Source organism: Eubalaena glacialis, chromosome 6 (genome assembly GCF_028564815.1).
Source record: "Eubalaena glacialis isolate mEubGla1 chromosome 6, mEubGla1.1.hap2.+ XY, whole genome shotgun sequence".
Lineage (NCBI taxonomy): Eukaryota > Metazoa > Chordata > Mammalia > Artiodactyla > Balaenidae > Eubalaena > Eubalaena glacialis.
In genome coordinates, this window is record NC_083721.1 from 31,720,670 (window position 1) to 31,737,370 (window position 16,701).

At 34.8% G+C, this 16,701-nt stretch overlaps 1 protein-coding gene across 5 annotated transcripts in view; it reads left to right on the top strand.

Annotated features, from left to right (window-relative positions):
* ROBO2 (roundabout guidance receptor 2) overlaps positions 1-16,701 on the top strand; it is a 572,640-nt gene that overhangs the window by 532,127 nt on the left and 23,812 nt on the right. For all 5 annotated transcript variants that reach the window (XM_061194027.1, XM_061194028.1, XM_061194031.1 and 2 more), the window contains exons 22-23: positions 5,023-5,179; positions 13,690-13,950. In XM_061194027.1, coding sequence (XP_061050010.1) covers positions 5,023-5,179; positions 13,690-13,950 — 418 coding nt within the window. The remainder of the gene's footprint in view (positions 1-5,022; positions 5,180-13,689; positions 13,951-16,701) is intronic.

A 16,701-nucleotide genomic window follows, 5' to 3' on the forward strand; every position in this document is an offset into this window, starting at 1 on the left:
CTTCTGAGTTGCTAACTGCATGTTCTGCATGGGCTTGTGCTGTGAACTAATCACATGATGCCACTATGACCTCTGCCCTTTAACCCTTAGCCTTACTTTACATCCCTGACTACCGATTGGCTGAGGGATTGTCTAATAGAATGCCACACAACCAGTCACAGGATTTCAGCACCACCAGCTCTCACAACAGCTCAGAGAGGAGTGGCAGTCTCTCAGGTTGGTCTCGTCACAGTAAGGAGAAATATTTGTTTGTCACCAGCATATGACCTGTGTTCCTAACAACCATGAAGAAGTACCTGGATCACAACTCACTGTCAGACATTTATCTTTCAAATAACAATAACAGTTTATCCTAAGGAAATCATGATTTGGGGGAGGGGGTAAAATTCACCATCACCCTTTATGTACTAATTGTACAAGGAGGTATTCAGGGAAAAATAGTACCATTTTACTAAATACGAATTATTAAGGAGCAGATGAGTTTGATCTGCCTTGAACCCTACTTAAGAGTCAAGAGAACTTTACAATAAAAAGATCATATAGGAAAGTCAACCCCATGGTGTGGACACCAAAAGATGAATTCAACAAAAATGCAAATGATTTTGGAGATTGTTCATAATATTAGGAGTCTGGTGATGTGACTTCCTATATTTGGACAATTTTTCCAAAATGTTATGTAATAGGATTCTATTGAATGATATTATTTAGAGTAAGGTCCTGATACCATGCTAAACAAGAATGCTAATATGGGACATTATTCTTTACATTTAATTGCCAAAAAAAACCCTAATCTTTCATATTGATAATTCTTTTGTGCTGTAAATCTTAATATATATTCAAGATACATCAGCTGAACTAACAGTCTGTACTGCAGGTATTGTATAGCACACGTGGGGAAAAACACATTTTACTGGAAAGAAATACATACCTATCATAATGAATATCAGTGATTTTCTCTAGGCCCAAGGATCCTCATCTCTAAAATGAGGAGGTCCTAGTAGACATTCTAACTTTCAAACATAACATGTATGTTGTGTATGACTGACGACTTTGCACATTTCTAGTTGATGCCATGACCTTATTTGCTTATTTTTTCATACTAATGATATACTATTTATTTCTATGAAGTTTTTTTTTTAACCTCAGTTTCTTAATAGAAGATTATAGTGTATTATGATATGTCACAGGCTATGAGGCATCAAGGCCATAAAGAGTTAATTCTTTTACATCATTAAGTTAACATTTATGAAATGACTTTTCCTCAGAGATAGAACCCTTTCAGTCTGAAAATGTTAATGTTCTCTCTCCCCTCCAGAATGAGCCATTTACTCTTCTAATTCTTCTTGGTAGAATTAGATACATTGTAGAATGCAGAAAATTTTAAACATCTGTTATGAATTTAAACTGGCTTAATAATATAGGGGAATTTTTTGAATAACCTTATATGTCATTTGTACTGTCATTTATTTATGAGGAATCCCATAATTGTACTGAATAATTAAAAAATTAATTTTATCCTAGGCTTATTTCATTCAAGATATGCAAAGTGTCAATCTATATATATATATATATATATATTTTTTTTTTTTTTTTAAATCTATATATTGTAAGCCATGGATTGTTTAAGACCTTCTGTGAATTCCTTATTAAATATTCTGTATATCCTGATTACCACTGAGTTTTAAAAGTTATCTTTTGAGTAATTGTAAGCAGAACATGATTCACAATAGTGCTTACTGCTTTTTTGAATCTATTAATCTCCTGAGTGACATTTATATATATATATATATATATATATATATATATATGAATTATATTAACTACTTCATCTACATTTGAATACAAAATTACTTAAATCGGTGATAGAAAGCATTCTTTAGGAGGTAAGAGTGACGTGATTATTCTCTTCTTAGTTTAGTCAAATTGAGTTTAATATTAGAGTTTGTTTTGTGCTTATAATCAGAGGTATGTTTCTTAAAGCTTAGATTTAAGATCAAACTGCCCTATGGATATTGGATCATATCATATTGATATTATAAGATTTTCTTAATTTGTGCACAGTGATGAAACAAATTTAAAATAATCACAGTAATAAAGAAAATTGGACATTCCTGAGTTATATGAATGAATTTCTCACCCTTTTTGAAACACTCTTATAATTTATTAAATACATAAGTTCTTAGCACTTCTGTTAAAAAAGCCAACCATTAAAAAAATATAAAACTCAGATTTTTTCAAAATAGTATCTGCAATCATAATTTTGTATATAAACATGCATATACAACACAGTGCCAGTAGTAATAACAAAATCTTTTTATATGCCAGTGTTTTTTAAAAATAGACTATAAGTTTAATTTTAAAATGAGCTATTTTCATAATTTTCTTTACATAGAAGTCATTTGTTCAGCAAGTAAATATAAATCCAAATATTTACATTTTCAGTTGAAGAGGGACGGGTCAAATATATTTGCAAGTCATCAAAATATGTTCCCCTAAAATATAATGCAGGCAGTTCTCACCTTAAAATGCTTGATGATCTTTGGTTGCAAGTAAACAGCAGCACAATGGGTTCACTTAGATCAAGATACAGATCTCAGATGAGAATTTCTCAGCTCATATCATATGCCACTATTATGCTAAGAGCCCACCTCTTAACTCATTCTAGAGAAGACAAAGCACGTTGATTGATAGTCTTACCAAAAGTACCCACAATGAGAGAGCAGAAATTTCCCCCAAAGAGGGGAAAGTAGACATTGTATGGAAAACCCTCACAAATTCCCCCTATGAATCACCTCTGCTTCCACAACACATTTTTAAGTAAGTTGCTTGGAAGAGTTGACAATGGCTTTCCTGACCTTGGACAAGGATTTCAACACAGCTGGGTTCAGAGCTGCAGAAATTGTAATTTCCAGTAAAGCTGCTGCATTCTGGATTGCTTGTTCTCTTACTGTGTGAATATGGACCACAAACTCAGAAAGAACCTCTATTTTCTCATCTATAAAATGGAGATGTAAAAACTTCCCTATTTGTGTCACTCAGTTCTGGTGGTAATCATATAACATTTCTAAAAGTGCTATAAAAAGTGAAAAAAGCATAGTACACATATAAATATACAAGGGATAAAAGAGGTACAACTAGGGAAAAGCTATGAAGAACACACGCCCAACCCATTCTTCTTTTAAGTATTGAGACATAGTTCTGATACTACCGAGAAAGATACAATCTTGTTTATGATCGTTTTGATCAGGAAACAAAGAATTAAGGCTCACCTACCTTAAACACAAAAATTAAATTCAATCAGGTTTATTATTTTTATTCTAAGAATCGGGTTATTTCTGGGATCCTCATTGGGGTAGGAGTTGGGTGTGGAATGGCTTTGGAAACAGGTAGAATTGAGTTTGCTTTGAGATAGAGGAGATGGGAGAGTGTGATAATGACTGGCATTTATTGAACATTCTATATATTCTGAGTCCTTTATATGCATTATCGCTTGTAATACTCAAAATAACCCCCCAACATAGTAACTTTATATTTTTTTACATGTATGGAAATTGAGGTGATATCTATGAATAACTTGTCAAGTAGGTGAGAAACTAGTTTTCAAAACCAGAGATCCAGCTCTTATCCTCAAAGCAGAAGATACCTGCTCTCCTTTCTCTTAATACTTCTTCTACCGAAGATAAAAAGTGAAAGGAAAGGTGAAAGCACTCAGTTTTCAGGGATGCTCTTTTAAATATGTGTGTATATGTGCACACTACCTAGAAAACAGACGTAATTCCATAATTGGCAATAGTGTATATGTCCAGTTCAGTAGTTTCATCACTTTCTGGCACTCAAAGTTATTATTACATTCCATAATTTTCTGAATTGGCTGATGCAGGTTAGTAATTGGTAGAAGAAAGGAGATGAGGTAAACTTCAGTGATATCTCTATTGTTAGATAGCTCTGCTACAAATATTTGATGCTCATAACTTTTAGTTCCAGAAAGATGTAGTTCAAGGGGTCAATACCATTTTTTTTTGGGAAATACAGCTATTGACTGTAGTGGGAGCGACAGAAGTTACTTAGATTCCCCTGAAACATTTTTTGTCATTCTGCTTAAGAAGTACACATTTCTGCATCCAACTGTGGTCCATTTAGGAAGAAACTTGATGTACTTAATTTTGGCAGAGTAAAAAGTACTGCATTGAACAAATGATAAAACTATATTTTTATATTTTTTTAAATATTTTTATATTTTTTAAACTCTATTTCATTAAGCTCTGGTAATTCCAGATATGGTTTATATGCTGCCAACCTACTTTCTGCTCATGTTTTGTGCATGAATTCATTTGTATTATGAGAATACTGAAACTGATTACTATATTTCCATTAATTTTCCCCATATTTGGAATTTTAAGAAATGTTATGCTTAGACATCTGGGAACTACTCTCACTATATGCAAAAATAATTGTGCCATTCATTAGTCAGAAATTCTATAAAACATATCATTGTGAAAGATTTACAAGTATCCTCCAGATTGTAGTTGATTGATTTTTATAAGTTACTTTTGAGAGAAAACTGTTACTCTCCTGGATTAATTAAATTGAGTAAATTCTAATGGAAAAGTTTAGCCTGTATCCTTAGATACTGCATTTTCCACTGAGACAGATTATGCAAAAGAGCATTATAAACGCACTAAAATCTGACATTTGAAAGAATTTGTTATGGCCCATTATTTCATCTAACAATGAAAATGTGGAGGCAGCAAACGTGAATAAATCAATAAATTAGCTTTTGCTACCGCAGCCATGTTTTTGGTTTATTCAGCTCTGCAGTTAATGCATTGTGAAAGAAACAGTATCATTTTGAGTGATTTACAAAAATGTTTTTCTGATTATATCATTTCATTGTTTATAGCTTTTAACAGCTGTAACATACTGATTTCTGGTGTTTTGAAAACATAAATACGTCTTCCTGTCTGATATACTCTGTTTCTTGTGATATTCACTATGTCTGAATAAATGTATTATTATTTTCAGGTGGGAAAGGTGGAAAAAAGAAGAAAAATAAAAACTCTTCTAAAGCACAGAAAAACAATGGATCAACCTGGGCCAGTGTTCCGCTACCTCCTCCCCCCGTCCAGCCCCTTCCTGGTACAGAGCTGGAACACTATGCAGTGGAACTGCAAGAAAATGGGTAAAAATATCTCATATACCAGCAAAATGCCCAGGGCTCTCCTCCTTTCTCTGTTATGCATTTTTGTCTTGATACCGTGTCATCTTCCTGTTTTCCCTGCTGCCTTCCCAACCTGTTCATTGCTCCCCCCCTCTTTTATTGTTTGCCCCATCTATATATTTTTAGCTGATAAATACAACACAGCACATATTGAGGACGTAGAATCCTTGGCCATCAAGTGCCTTAGATTGTCTGCAATCATGATAATGCAGCCTCCATTTATAATATTGCTTGTTAGTTTGAAAGCAAGTAACCCAGAGCTCTGTGAACTAAAGAGGCACTCCCGAGAAGGGCTGAAAAGGAAATTAAAATAACCTTCTTCATCATCCCTCGCATTTCTCTAATGGCTTGATGTCTGGCCATAGCAGGGCGCCCACTGTTGAGCTCCATCACAATGGGATAATTGTAGGGATCTGGCCAGTGGGTAGGACTTTAATCATCAGCTTTGATGGGAATTTAGGGGTCCGAACAATAAAGGAGGTTCAAGCCAATGCACACTCTGTAACAAAACCTTTTAAGTTAGAAAATTTCCTTTAAGAGTTTTAAATTAAGTGACCAGCTTCCTTATTCTTTCCCAAACATCTCACAGGAATTAGTTTGTTTTCCTCTGTTAGTTTAAGTGTTAATTGATTTTGAAGTAGAAAGACATTGATACTGTTTATTTTTTAATCCAAAAAAAAAAATAGCTAGTCAGAAGAAACATAGTCTCTTTTTCTATTTTAATAATTCTAAGTGCTCTGTCTTCAGCACAATTTCCAGGTCACCCATTGCTTTTGACTGAAACTGAAAAATGCAGAATAGAGGCAGTTTTTTATTCCAAGTTTTCCTTTATTTAGAAGTATTTAGGTATTAAAATATCTCAGTTTATTTAAATAATGGTTTTATTTCTTATCTTGTTTTACATAAAGATCACATGCACACGCTTATAATTTTTTCTCCATCTCCTTTTTTCTTACATAACTGCTGTCTTTGAGGTCTCCAGATTAATTTTCCTAACTAGAACTTTATCACATTTGCTTCCGAAAAAAGATTCCATTTGCTTTTTCTTTCAGTTACCTAATATATATACACATATACTCTATATATGCATTAGATACACAGATAGATAGATGGGCATGCATATATATAAATAAGCATACCTCCATATTTTTTCTCTATATCTTTCTTTCCCTCCAAAGGGCTTCATTTGCTTTTGTGAGATTGTAGTTCCCATATATATGCATGTCATTTTTATTGTACTTTTGTTAAAACGTTCACATCTGAAATAGGAAGTTAAAAGCATACCTTCTTTCTCTGACGTTTTTAAAAACAAAACTTTGCCCATGATCTTATGTAATACATATCAATAATAAAATATGTTAGTGTCACACAATTCCTAGGCCGGGAAGTAGGGAACAGAGGTGTGTATTTCACAAGAAAATATTATTACAGGGCTTAGAAAAATGCATTTTAAAGGCCGTAATTAGAAAATAAGAAAATAGAACTTGTAAACTGGGGAGAGAAAAGTAGTGTTGTTAAACATTTATAAACATAAAGTCTTGAACTCAGATAACATAAATATTGTAGGTAATTTGGAATCTTGATTAGTAGATTTGAGATGATGATGACTTTGTCCATCTCTTGTTATCTTATTAATATTTTTGTATTTTCTAATGTGAAAACCTTATAATACTGAAAAAAGATTTTTTAATATTTTCTATATTTATACTCTGCTATTCATGATATTAACTTTGAGCTTTTATAGAATTGTTTATATGCCTTGATTTGAAACTTATGCAAATTTAAAGTTTTCTTGAAATATAAACAACAGAAAACTTTAGAAGTCACCTGTTTTTAATAATTTTTATTTCTAACAAACAAGGATTCAGCAATTGTACTTCTTATGGTGATATGTAGATTTTGCTTTTGTTGTTTTAGTGTATCATAATAGAGAACTTATTCAACATACATTTTTTTTTAAGTACATAAGAACTGTTAAGCCCAGTGCCAGAAAGGAAAGCAAAAGAGATGAAAGAAACAAAACCACAATTAATAAGGAGGATCTGATCCCTGATTTAGGAAACTCACAGAATTCAGAGGTAGAGACCAGAAACCACACACACACACACACACACACACACACACACTATTTTGTATGGCGAGCCCTAGGTAAGCAATGTGTACAAAATAATAAATTGCTTACAGAAAGGGATAACCATGTATGCCAGATAAGGCTGGGGCAAGCCTATAGAAGTTGAGTTTTGAGGTGAATCTTGAATCACTTATTCACAAATAATAGTACCCAGAGTTGGGTGTCTATTGGGTGCCAGGCTCTGAGCCAGAAGCAAAAAGGACAAAGATAATGAGAAGTAGTCCCTAACATAATCTCCACATCAAAATAGATTTCTAACCAATGAGTACAACAAATGTTACTAATGTCACTATTTGCCGTGCAGGTGGAGAGAAATTTTCCTAGCCAAAGGCAAAAAATAGAAATAAAATGAAAGATGAGGAAAAAAAGGAATAGTCCCATTAGTTTTCCTTTAGTACTTCCTACTCTTCCTTTGAAACCCCAGCCTATTCTAGTTAAGGTTACTTACCTTTCCTTTATTTGTCATTATTCCTTAAACTTACTTCTCTATTGTAATACTCATCACATTGCATTCTAGTTGCTTGTCTATATCTTTCTGCCATATGAGGTTTGTTGAGCTTGAAACATGCACAGGATAGAAGATAATTTGAGAAGGTGTCGTGAGGCCGGTTGTGAAGTCTTGTATGTCTTATAGGAATTCTGATCTTTGGGTATAGAAGATGGATTGGAGGACATGAGGCTAGGGCAGGTAGATAATGTATGGGATATTGCAGCAGAATGGGCAATGCCATGAAAATGATAAGAGAATAAAATAAGGCAATGGCAGCAGGATGGAGAGAGAGGGATAGATATTAGAAATGTATCTAGCCCAGAATAATCACAATCTTTAAAAGATTGTCTTTTGCTTTTTATTACAATGTTTCATATTGTTTCTAAGAGCTTAGATATCATCAATTTTCTTTCTTAGCCTTTCTTGAGCCATTTTTCCCCCACAACACTAAATATCAAAAGTTATCAAATCATTGTCCTAATAGACAATGATTTGTTAATTCAGTACTATATCAACAATGGTAAATGTTCTCTCTCATCAATATGCCTCTCTCAGCTAGACAAAAATGTATCAAAATGTTTGTTCTTAGCTATAAATATAATGTATTTTAATGTAATCATATGATGCTAGGAAGAATTCAGTAGTAATTCAATAGAAAACTAATGCTTTGTTTTGCTATTGCAATTAGAAATCGGCAGGCTTTCGTGGTTGTTGAACTCTATTGTATTTTTATTAGTAGTTTGGTGTTTGTATCTGGCCTTTCACAAGTTGGTTCACGTGCAACATTGATTTGTCATCCTGCTCATTATTCACCAGGCAAGACAGATAATATGATGCCTCATATTTCACTGACAGTAAGTCAAAGAACAAAAGCTTCTCTAGGAAAGGTTGGCCAAAAGACCTTTGGATTGGTATTAGAATCGTTTTCACAGTCTTTTTTAGGTTACTACAAGAAAAAGTTGAATTTTCATCACTCAAATAAGATATACATCTGTAAATATGAAGGAAACTCTAAAACCAGAACTATGCTTTTCATAACATTCATAGAGTCATCTATTACTTTCTTGCCCTTCTTCAGAAACTGCACAGAACCTAAGTATCTGTTGTTCTGGAATGAATTAAGACATGAATACCTCAGAGGTGATGCACAGTTCTCCCCATCGTATGATTTGCACCGTATCCCAAATTTCTTTAACCTGTTCTCTCATGTTCTTCGCCTAGACTTTCTTTTATCCCCCCTCTCTATTTTCCACTTCTTGCACAAACGACTGAGATGAATCCATGGATTTTTCTTAGTTCTGCTTATGTTCCACAGGGGGACAGAGTTTGCTCACTACTGTTCTAGATTATCTTTGTAGGAAAGACTTGGAAGAATTGATGATGAACACCCATTCTAGCTAAATGGAATAGCAATTAGAATATTTCTTTAGTCATCTAGTACATTATGCAATGTAATTTTATAATGTTAAAACTCATATTTATATGGTAGACTCTCCTTTGCCTGATGGTATTTGAATAATAAAAAAATGAGTTGAGTAAAACTAATTACAATTTTTTACGTTACCTTAACACATGATATATGTACCATTACTTACTCCTTTTCTTATGTTCTGTATGTATTTTCATTCCATGTGTGTGTTCCCTTTAAATTATTTGAAGTAAGAATAGTTTACTACTTATGAAGTAGGGAAATTTTAGGAGATAATTGCCTACTTCCATTTGAAAGATTGAATATATAAATGTTCTTTCTTTGTTCAAAGGTAGGACATCCCTGACAATAGTCTATGTAAGCAAGGAAAGTACATGTACTAGTTTATAGAATAAAATTGTGCTATTTTGTAACAAGTTTTATGAAATAAATTTAATTATAACTATTGATGAAGTATAACAGGATGCATAGTCCATATTGAAAATGGGCAGTTTTTAAAAAAAAATTAGGCTACTTATACATATTTTTGTTTGACTTAATAATATAGCATTTAAAGTTAAGTAAGTTAAGAAAAGAAACCTAAGCATTCTTAATAATGAAGCAGTTTGTGAGTTTTCATTTCAAATCAATAAATTATGCTTATCACATACTATTTTTAAGGTATTACGTCAGATGTGGCCAAACAGGAATAGTTCAATGTCATTATGTTAATGTAGCTTAAATCCACTTGAGGAAAAAATACTATTAACATGTGAAAGGTTAAATACTAAAATAAATTGGACAACAGTTACAGAAATCAACATTGGAAATGGCAGAAGACAGTGTATAATCAATTTTCAAGTAAATGTGCAAAAATATTATCAGTGCAAGTTCAGAAGAGTAATATATCAGTGCTACTTGGCCTCATCAGGGAAATCTTTATAAAAGATATGGGATTTAGCCTGTAGCTTGAAGGATTTGTAAGAGTAAGCTAGGTGAAATTGGAGGAGTCTAGCTTATTTGAAATAAGTTGAATTCTTTAAACTAATGCACCAGGATGGAAAAGTACAAAGAAAGGAGGAAACAAACCAATTTCTTCTGAGCAGGAGATTCTTGTTGAGAAACTGGAGAAAACATCTGAAAAGGTAGGTTGAGGCTTTGACACATTTAATGGACAGAACAGAGTAAAGTGAAGTGAATGTTTTATTCCAAGAGTTCTGATGTTTTCATAGAAAGTATAAGTGATGTGCAAGATTGATTAGAAGATGGGGAAAACTAAAAGCAATAAATCCAACTGGAATAGTGGGTTATGAACCTTTTACACCACAGACTCTTATCTTCGAATGAAATCTAACTGTGATCTCCAACATAAAAAACATTAAAATTGCCATCGTTTTAGAGCAATATATTTTTTCAGGTCATACTGGTACTTATATAGTCAAGAAATGGGAATACAAGTTTAACCGTTATTTTCTAATATATAAAAGTGGTTATTTGTAACACACTAAAGTGTGCCTGATACTAAAATGTAAAAGACATTTCAGAAGAGATATTCCTATCAGATTATACAGGGCTTCTGAAACAAAGTCTTCAGTTTGCAACTCATCGAGGTAGAAGATTATTCAGGTACCCTCAACAAGAGATGAAAATTGAACAGCCAAAGATGTCATCACACTCTGTATAAAACCTCTCAGTGAGACTATCCATCACCCACAGGCAAAATTCCAAACTCTTTCTCGGGGCTGATGAAGCCCTTCACGATCTAGCACATACTCACCTCTCCTGCCTCATCTATAACCAACCTTCTTTATTTGCCAGCTCTTACCAGTTAAAAAACTGAGTTCTTCAAATACTTTATATCTTCTCTTCCTCTGGGGCCCCTCATTTGTTACCTAGAATATCGCCTTTTCCAGTGGTCGGCAGAGCCTCACCCAAGCCCCAAACTAATTTCAGCCTCCCTGCTTTATTCCTATAATACTTGGTATCTTTGATTATTTGCTTCATATCAGTCTGCCCCACTGGATTTTATGCTCTATAAAAAGATCCAGTTACCTGACACATGATTGTCAAATCAAAGGATGATAAATTCAGGAGTTTTAAATAGACTTTATTTTTTTAGATCTGTTTTAGGTTAACAGCAAAACTGAGCAAAAAAATACATAATTTCCCAATTTCCCATGCCTCCACACATGCATAGCCTCTGCCACTATCAACATCTCCCACCAAAATGGTACATTTGTTAAACTGATGAAACTACATTCCCACATAATTATCACCCAACATTCATGGTTTACTTTAGGGTTCACTCTTGGTGTCGTACATTCTGTGTGCAGATGTACAAAGAAAAGTTGGATGAGTGTATAATGACATGTATCCACCATTGTAGTATCATCCAGAGTAGTTTCACTGTTGTAAAAATCCTCTGTGCTCAGTCTATTCATCCCTCCCTCCCCTTAACCTCTGGCAACCACTGATCTTTTTACTGTCGTCATAGTTTTGCCTTTTCCAAAATGTCATATAGTTGGAATCATACAGTATGTAGCCTTTTCAGGTTGGCGTCTTTCTCTTGGGTAATATGCATTTAAGATTCCTCCATGTCTTATCATGGCTTGATAGTGCATTTCTTTTTAGCACTGAATAATATTCCATTATCTGGATATGCCACGTGTTATTTACTCATTCACCTACTGAAAGACATCTTTTTTGCTTCGAAGTTTCACTAATTATAAACAAAGCTGCTATAAACATCCATGTATAGGCTTTTTGACAAATTCATTTTTAAACAGGATAAGTGGAAAGACACTCAAGTAAAACTATTCAAGAATCATCTGGACATTTACAAATTAGTGTTTTGTAAGGGACATCAAGACTAGATATATATATTTGTAATATTCATTCTATTTTCAGTTTCTTTAATGAAAACCTTCTATATGCTAGATACTGTAATAGGTGCTGGAAATGCGAAGTGGAGAATTACAGAGTTCTCGAGTTAAGGATCTCATAGAATAGTGGGGAAAAAGAGACGTGAGACAAATAATTCCAGTATAACATGGGGAGTGCACAGTATAAGTATTATGGAGTTGTAATCAGTTCCATATGGTGGGAGCAGAGAAGGCTCACAAAACTGAGGACATTTGACTTGAACCTTGAAGGAGAAGCAGTGGCTCACAGTCACATGATTTGAGAGTAGTCATATACAGACCCAGAGATTAAAAAAAACATAGAGTAGGCTGGTGTTGGGGAAATAATGGGAAATTAAGCTAGAATAATAGGCTGATGAGATGGGGAAGGATCTTTTAGTCCTTGCTAATGGGTTTGAACTTTTTCTTACATTAGCAATATCACTAATAATTTAAGCATAGGTGTGATGTGAATGAAGATTTTAGAAATATAATCCGATTGCCTGTATGGAAGATATAGAAGGGATGATGATGACATTCCAAGAGACTAGGAAAGCTAATGGGCTGGTTCATATCAGAAGGAGATTGATCTGTGATCATGGGAGTAGAGGTGAAGTGTAGAATAAAGACTTGGGGGATATTTAAGAGGTTGAATTTATAGGACAATTACATCTAATAATATTGCTTATCTTATCCTTAAGTCTCCTTTTAAAAGTACATTGGGATCTATTTGATTTAAGAAAATAATAGCACTACAGAGAAGGTGTAAATAAAAATGCTACTGATTTTGTGTCACAATTAAAACAAACACTTTGGATTAATTTTCTATGTTCCCTAACCAGAATCCCTAAAACATGCTGTTTTTAAAATTGTTATTTTTCTTTTTAATATATATTTTATAGGATTAGGTTTTAAACTTCTGTTTCTATAGATTTGAGATGTTGAGATATAAGGAGACATCAGTTTCTAATGAAAAAAATTAAGAAAATTAAGACAGTTGAAAGGCTATTGAATACATTTTGTAGCACAAAGTCTTAATGATTGACATGTCATATGGAATGAAAGGTTGGCATAGATCTAGAATAAGAGTAAATAAAATTATCAAACACTTCTTAGATGAATATTGGCATATTCTGTTGGTGCACAAGGATGAACAAGAGAAGAAAGTAGTTAAATCTACAAGCACTAAATTCATTCATTGTCTTTGATTGGCAATTTGGTTTTTCCACGTGAGTAACTTTATTGGGAAGTTATTGCCTTTTGTAACTGTCGGGGTAACAACTAGCTAATAAGATCTTTTAAGAATAAATTGAGATCTTGAGATAACCGATGTACTTATGATAGAAATTAGATAACAGCCAGGTGATTTACTATAATAGTGCCAACAACCGGAAATCAGGAGGAAATAAACTGGGAGAACATTTTAGATGCCATTGTGGTTGCCATTCATTGCCAGTGTAATTGTGTGTGTGTGTGTGTGTGTGTGTGTGTGTGTGTGTGTGCCTAAGTGTTAATGTGCTTTTTTTCCTCATTTAATTTCAGCTATGACAGTGATAGCTGGTGCCCACCATTACCAGTACAAACTTATTTACACCAGGGTATGGAAGATGAACTCGAAGAAGATGATGATCGTGTCCCAACACCTCCTGTCCGAGGCGTGGCTTCTTCCCCTGCTATTTCCTTTGGACAGCAGTCCACTGCAACTCTAACTCCCTCCCCACGGGAAGAGATGCAGCCCATGCTGCAGGCTCACCTGGATGAGTTGACAAGGGCCTATCAGTTTGACATAGCAAAGCAAACATGGTAAATATCCTCATGAGGTCAGGGGACCCATGCTTTCAACACATGGATAGAGGAAACGTTCTTTCACATTAAATTCACAAGAGAGTCTCATTGAACTCTACAGCTGGGGTTAGAAATGCTTTTGTACAACTCCTTCATCATCCAGATAAGGAAATTGACTGAAGAAATGTTAAATAATTTGACCAAAGTCACACAACTAATTAGAGTGAACTGGAGCAAGAATTCAGATCTGCTGAATTTCAGGCTCAAGTACTTTTGGCTACGCCAGAATCTTTTCTAATTTACAGTTTAGCTTCAATTAGCTTATCCTTGAACTCACTTCCAACACCATAATGAAGGACTCTTTTTAGATTCTTCAAAGTGCCTGTGATTAATTCTGTATGTGGTTGTGAATATGTAAATGTAAGCTTCTGCAAATCAAATATGGTCAGTGTCAGTTATTAAAAGACCTTCTTTGGGCTGAACTAAACGAGACAGAAAAGAACAACAATGTTAGTAACAGTAAATGCATCCAAAAAAAAAAAAAAGCCTCTAGAATAAATTACAAATCCCAAATTCCTTTTTTTCTCATTGATTCATAAACTTACATAAGGTATAGATGGCAGTCTGCTGATGTATCCTGTGAAAAATATGACAGGAATACAAGTGGAACCAACTCTCACAATTCTGTGCAGTTATTTTTTCTTATTTGCTCTCCCTTCTCCCAAACAATAACATATAAGTGTGACTCCTGAAAATGAAATCTCAGTAACATACCTCTGATTATCTTATGTTGATTTACGTCCTGTGCTTGAAGTTAAAGTTTTATGAAAGAGCCTTAGCTTCTTTTTTGGTAGTTTTAGCTACTGGGATAAGCTGATAATGAGATGTCTTATTCTCAGTGTTAATGAACTATGTGTTTTAAAAATACAACTAAATATGCAAAGAGATACTCAAACCAGGAATATCATTTAAAGCTTATTACAAACATAGGTTCTTTTTTTAGAACTAGAGGTTCTTGAACGCTTTCTCAATCATCAGGGTTTTTTCCAAAGGTCAAAGACATTTTACTGTTAAACACTATTATTTTGCATCAGTCTGCTTTATAAAATACAACTATTGAAGTTGAAGCCAGCTGCTTTAAGAGCCAGAAGATTTCCTTCAAGTTAATTAAATGAAGCCCTGCATACTAGTCCTTTAAAGCACAGATCCTAGCTTGGAGGTTCTCAACGCTGCCTGCGTTTTGGAATCATCTGGATAACCTGGATGCATAGGCCCCAACCCCAGATATTCTGATTGCTTGGTCTGGGATTTGACTAGGGTCAGCCAAGGCTGGACCACTGCCACTGCCACTCCTTACTAGCTGTATGACAATGGGCAACTCGCTTAACACTTCTGTGCTTCAGTCCCCCATTTGTAAAATGATCATGGTGATAGGAATTGACTCATCTACAAAGTGAGAGGGCAGTCCCCCCAAGACCACCCTCACTTCTGACACTATGTACAAGTTTGGAGAGTCCCCAAGACTACCCCCAGGTTCAAGAATTGCTAGAAGGAGCCACAGAACTCACTGAAAGCTATTATACTTGAAGTTATAGCTTATTATAGTGAAAAGATACAGATTAAAATCAGCCAAGAGAAGAAATGCGTGGGAGAAAGGCTAGGAAATTCCAAAGACGGACCTTCCATTTGTCCTCTCCCAGTGGAGTAGTGAAAAGCATAATTTCTCAGCAACGCAGTGTGACAATATGGGTCAACCAGGGAAACTTACATGAGCCTTGAGTTTCAGAGTCTTTATTGGGGGTCTGTCCCATAGATGTGGTTGACTATCTGCATGGCTGAACAGGGTCTATGGCCCCTCCAGAAGGTGAGCTGATAGCCTGTGCCTCCAAGTTCCCTCCATAAATCATATAGTCAGACTTGCTGGAGGAGCCTCTGGCCTCCAAGTAAAGACATTTTATCAGACAGGATGTTCTAGAGCTTAGAGATTACCTCTCAGGAGTACAAGGCAAAAGTCTAACTTCTCTTTGGGTAAGGTCAAATTCTTTATTTCACACCATTGTTTTTGGGAGAATTAAATGAGTTTACACTTGTATAGTACTTAGTAAATTATCTAGCCACGTTATAGCTGTTATTATTCAGAGGGCTTGGGTTTTCACCTGAGTTGTTTATTGTTGTCTTTCCACTCTTAGAGCCCCACTTAGTGAGTGCTCCATAGACACTTGTTGAAAGAGTGAACAAACTAGTTCATGCCCACCTGCCCCAAGTACCCACAGAGCACACCCTGCTTCTCTCTCTGAGTGTGCTTCTGTTCAGTCCAACAGTCCTCCAGAATGCCATGCTGACGCCCCGTGTAGGAGGTATGAGTCTTCATGTGCTCGCACAGGACCTTGCCCTACTAGGCTGGCAGTGCCAGCCCATCTGGGCTGCACATCGACATCACAGGAGGAGTATTTAAAAATAATAATTCCAGGCTTCACCTCCAGGGATTCTGTTCATATTGACCCATGAAGTGCAGAACACAGCGCCTGTCACTAGAAGACACTTAAAAATGTTACGTACCCTTTTCCTGTTCATCTCCTAATTCTCCCGAATTCAAGGAATACATTTTCACCACTCAGTGTGTCTTGGTTCCAACAAGAGGTGTCTTGTCAGCAGTGCTGTAGGACTAGAGTGTTGGTCTGTTCGGTCCTTCTCAGGACCAAAGTGCAAATTATTAGACAAGAATGGCTCATGTATATAAATATCACTTTATATTCTCTTGCTCATGAC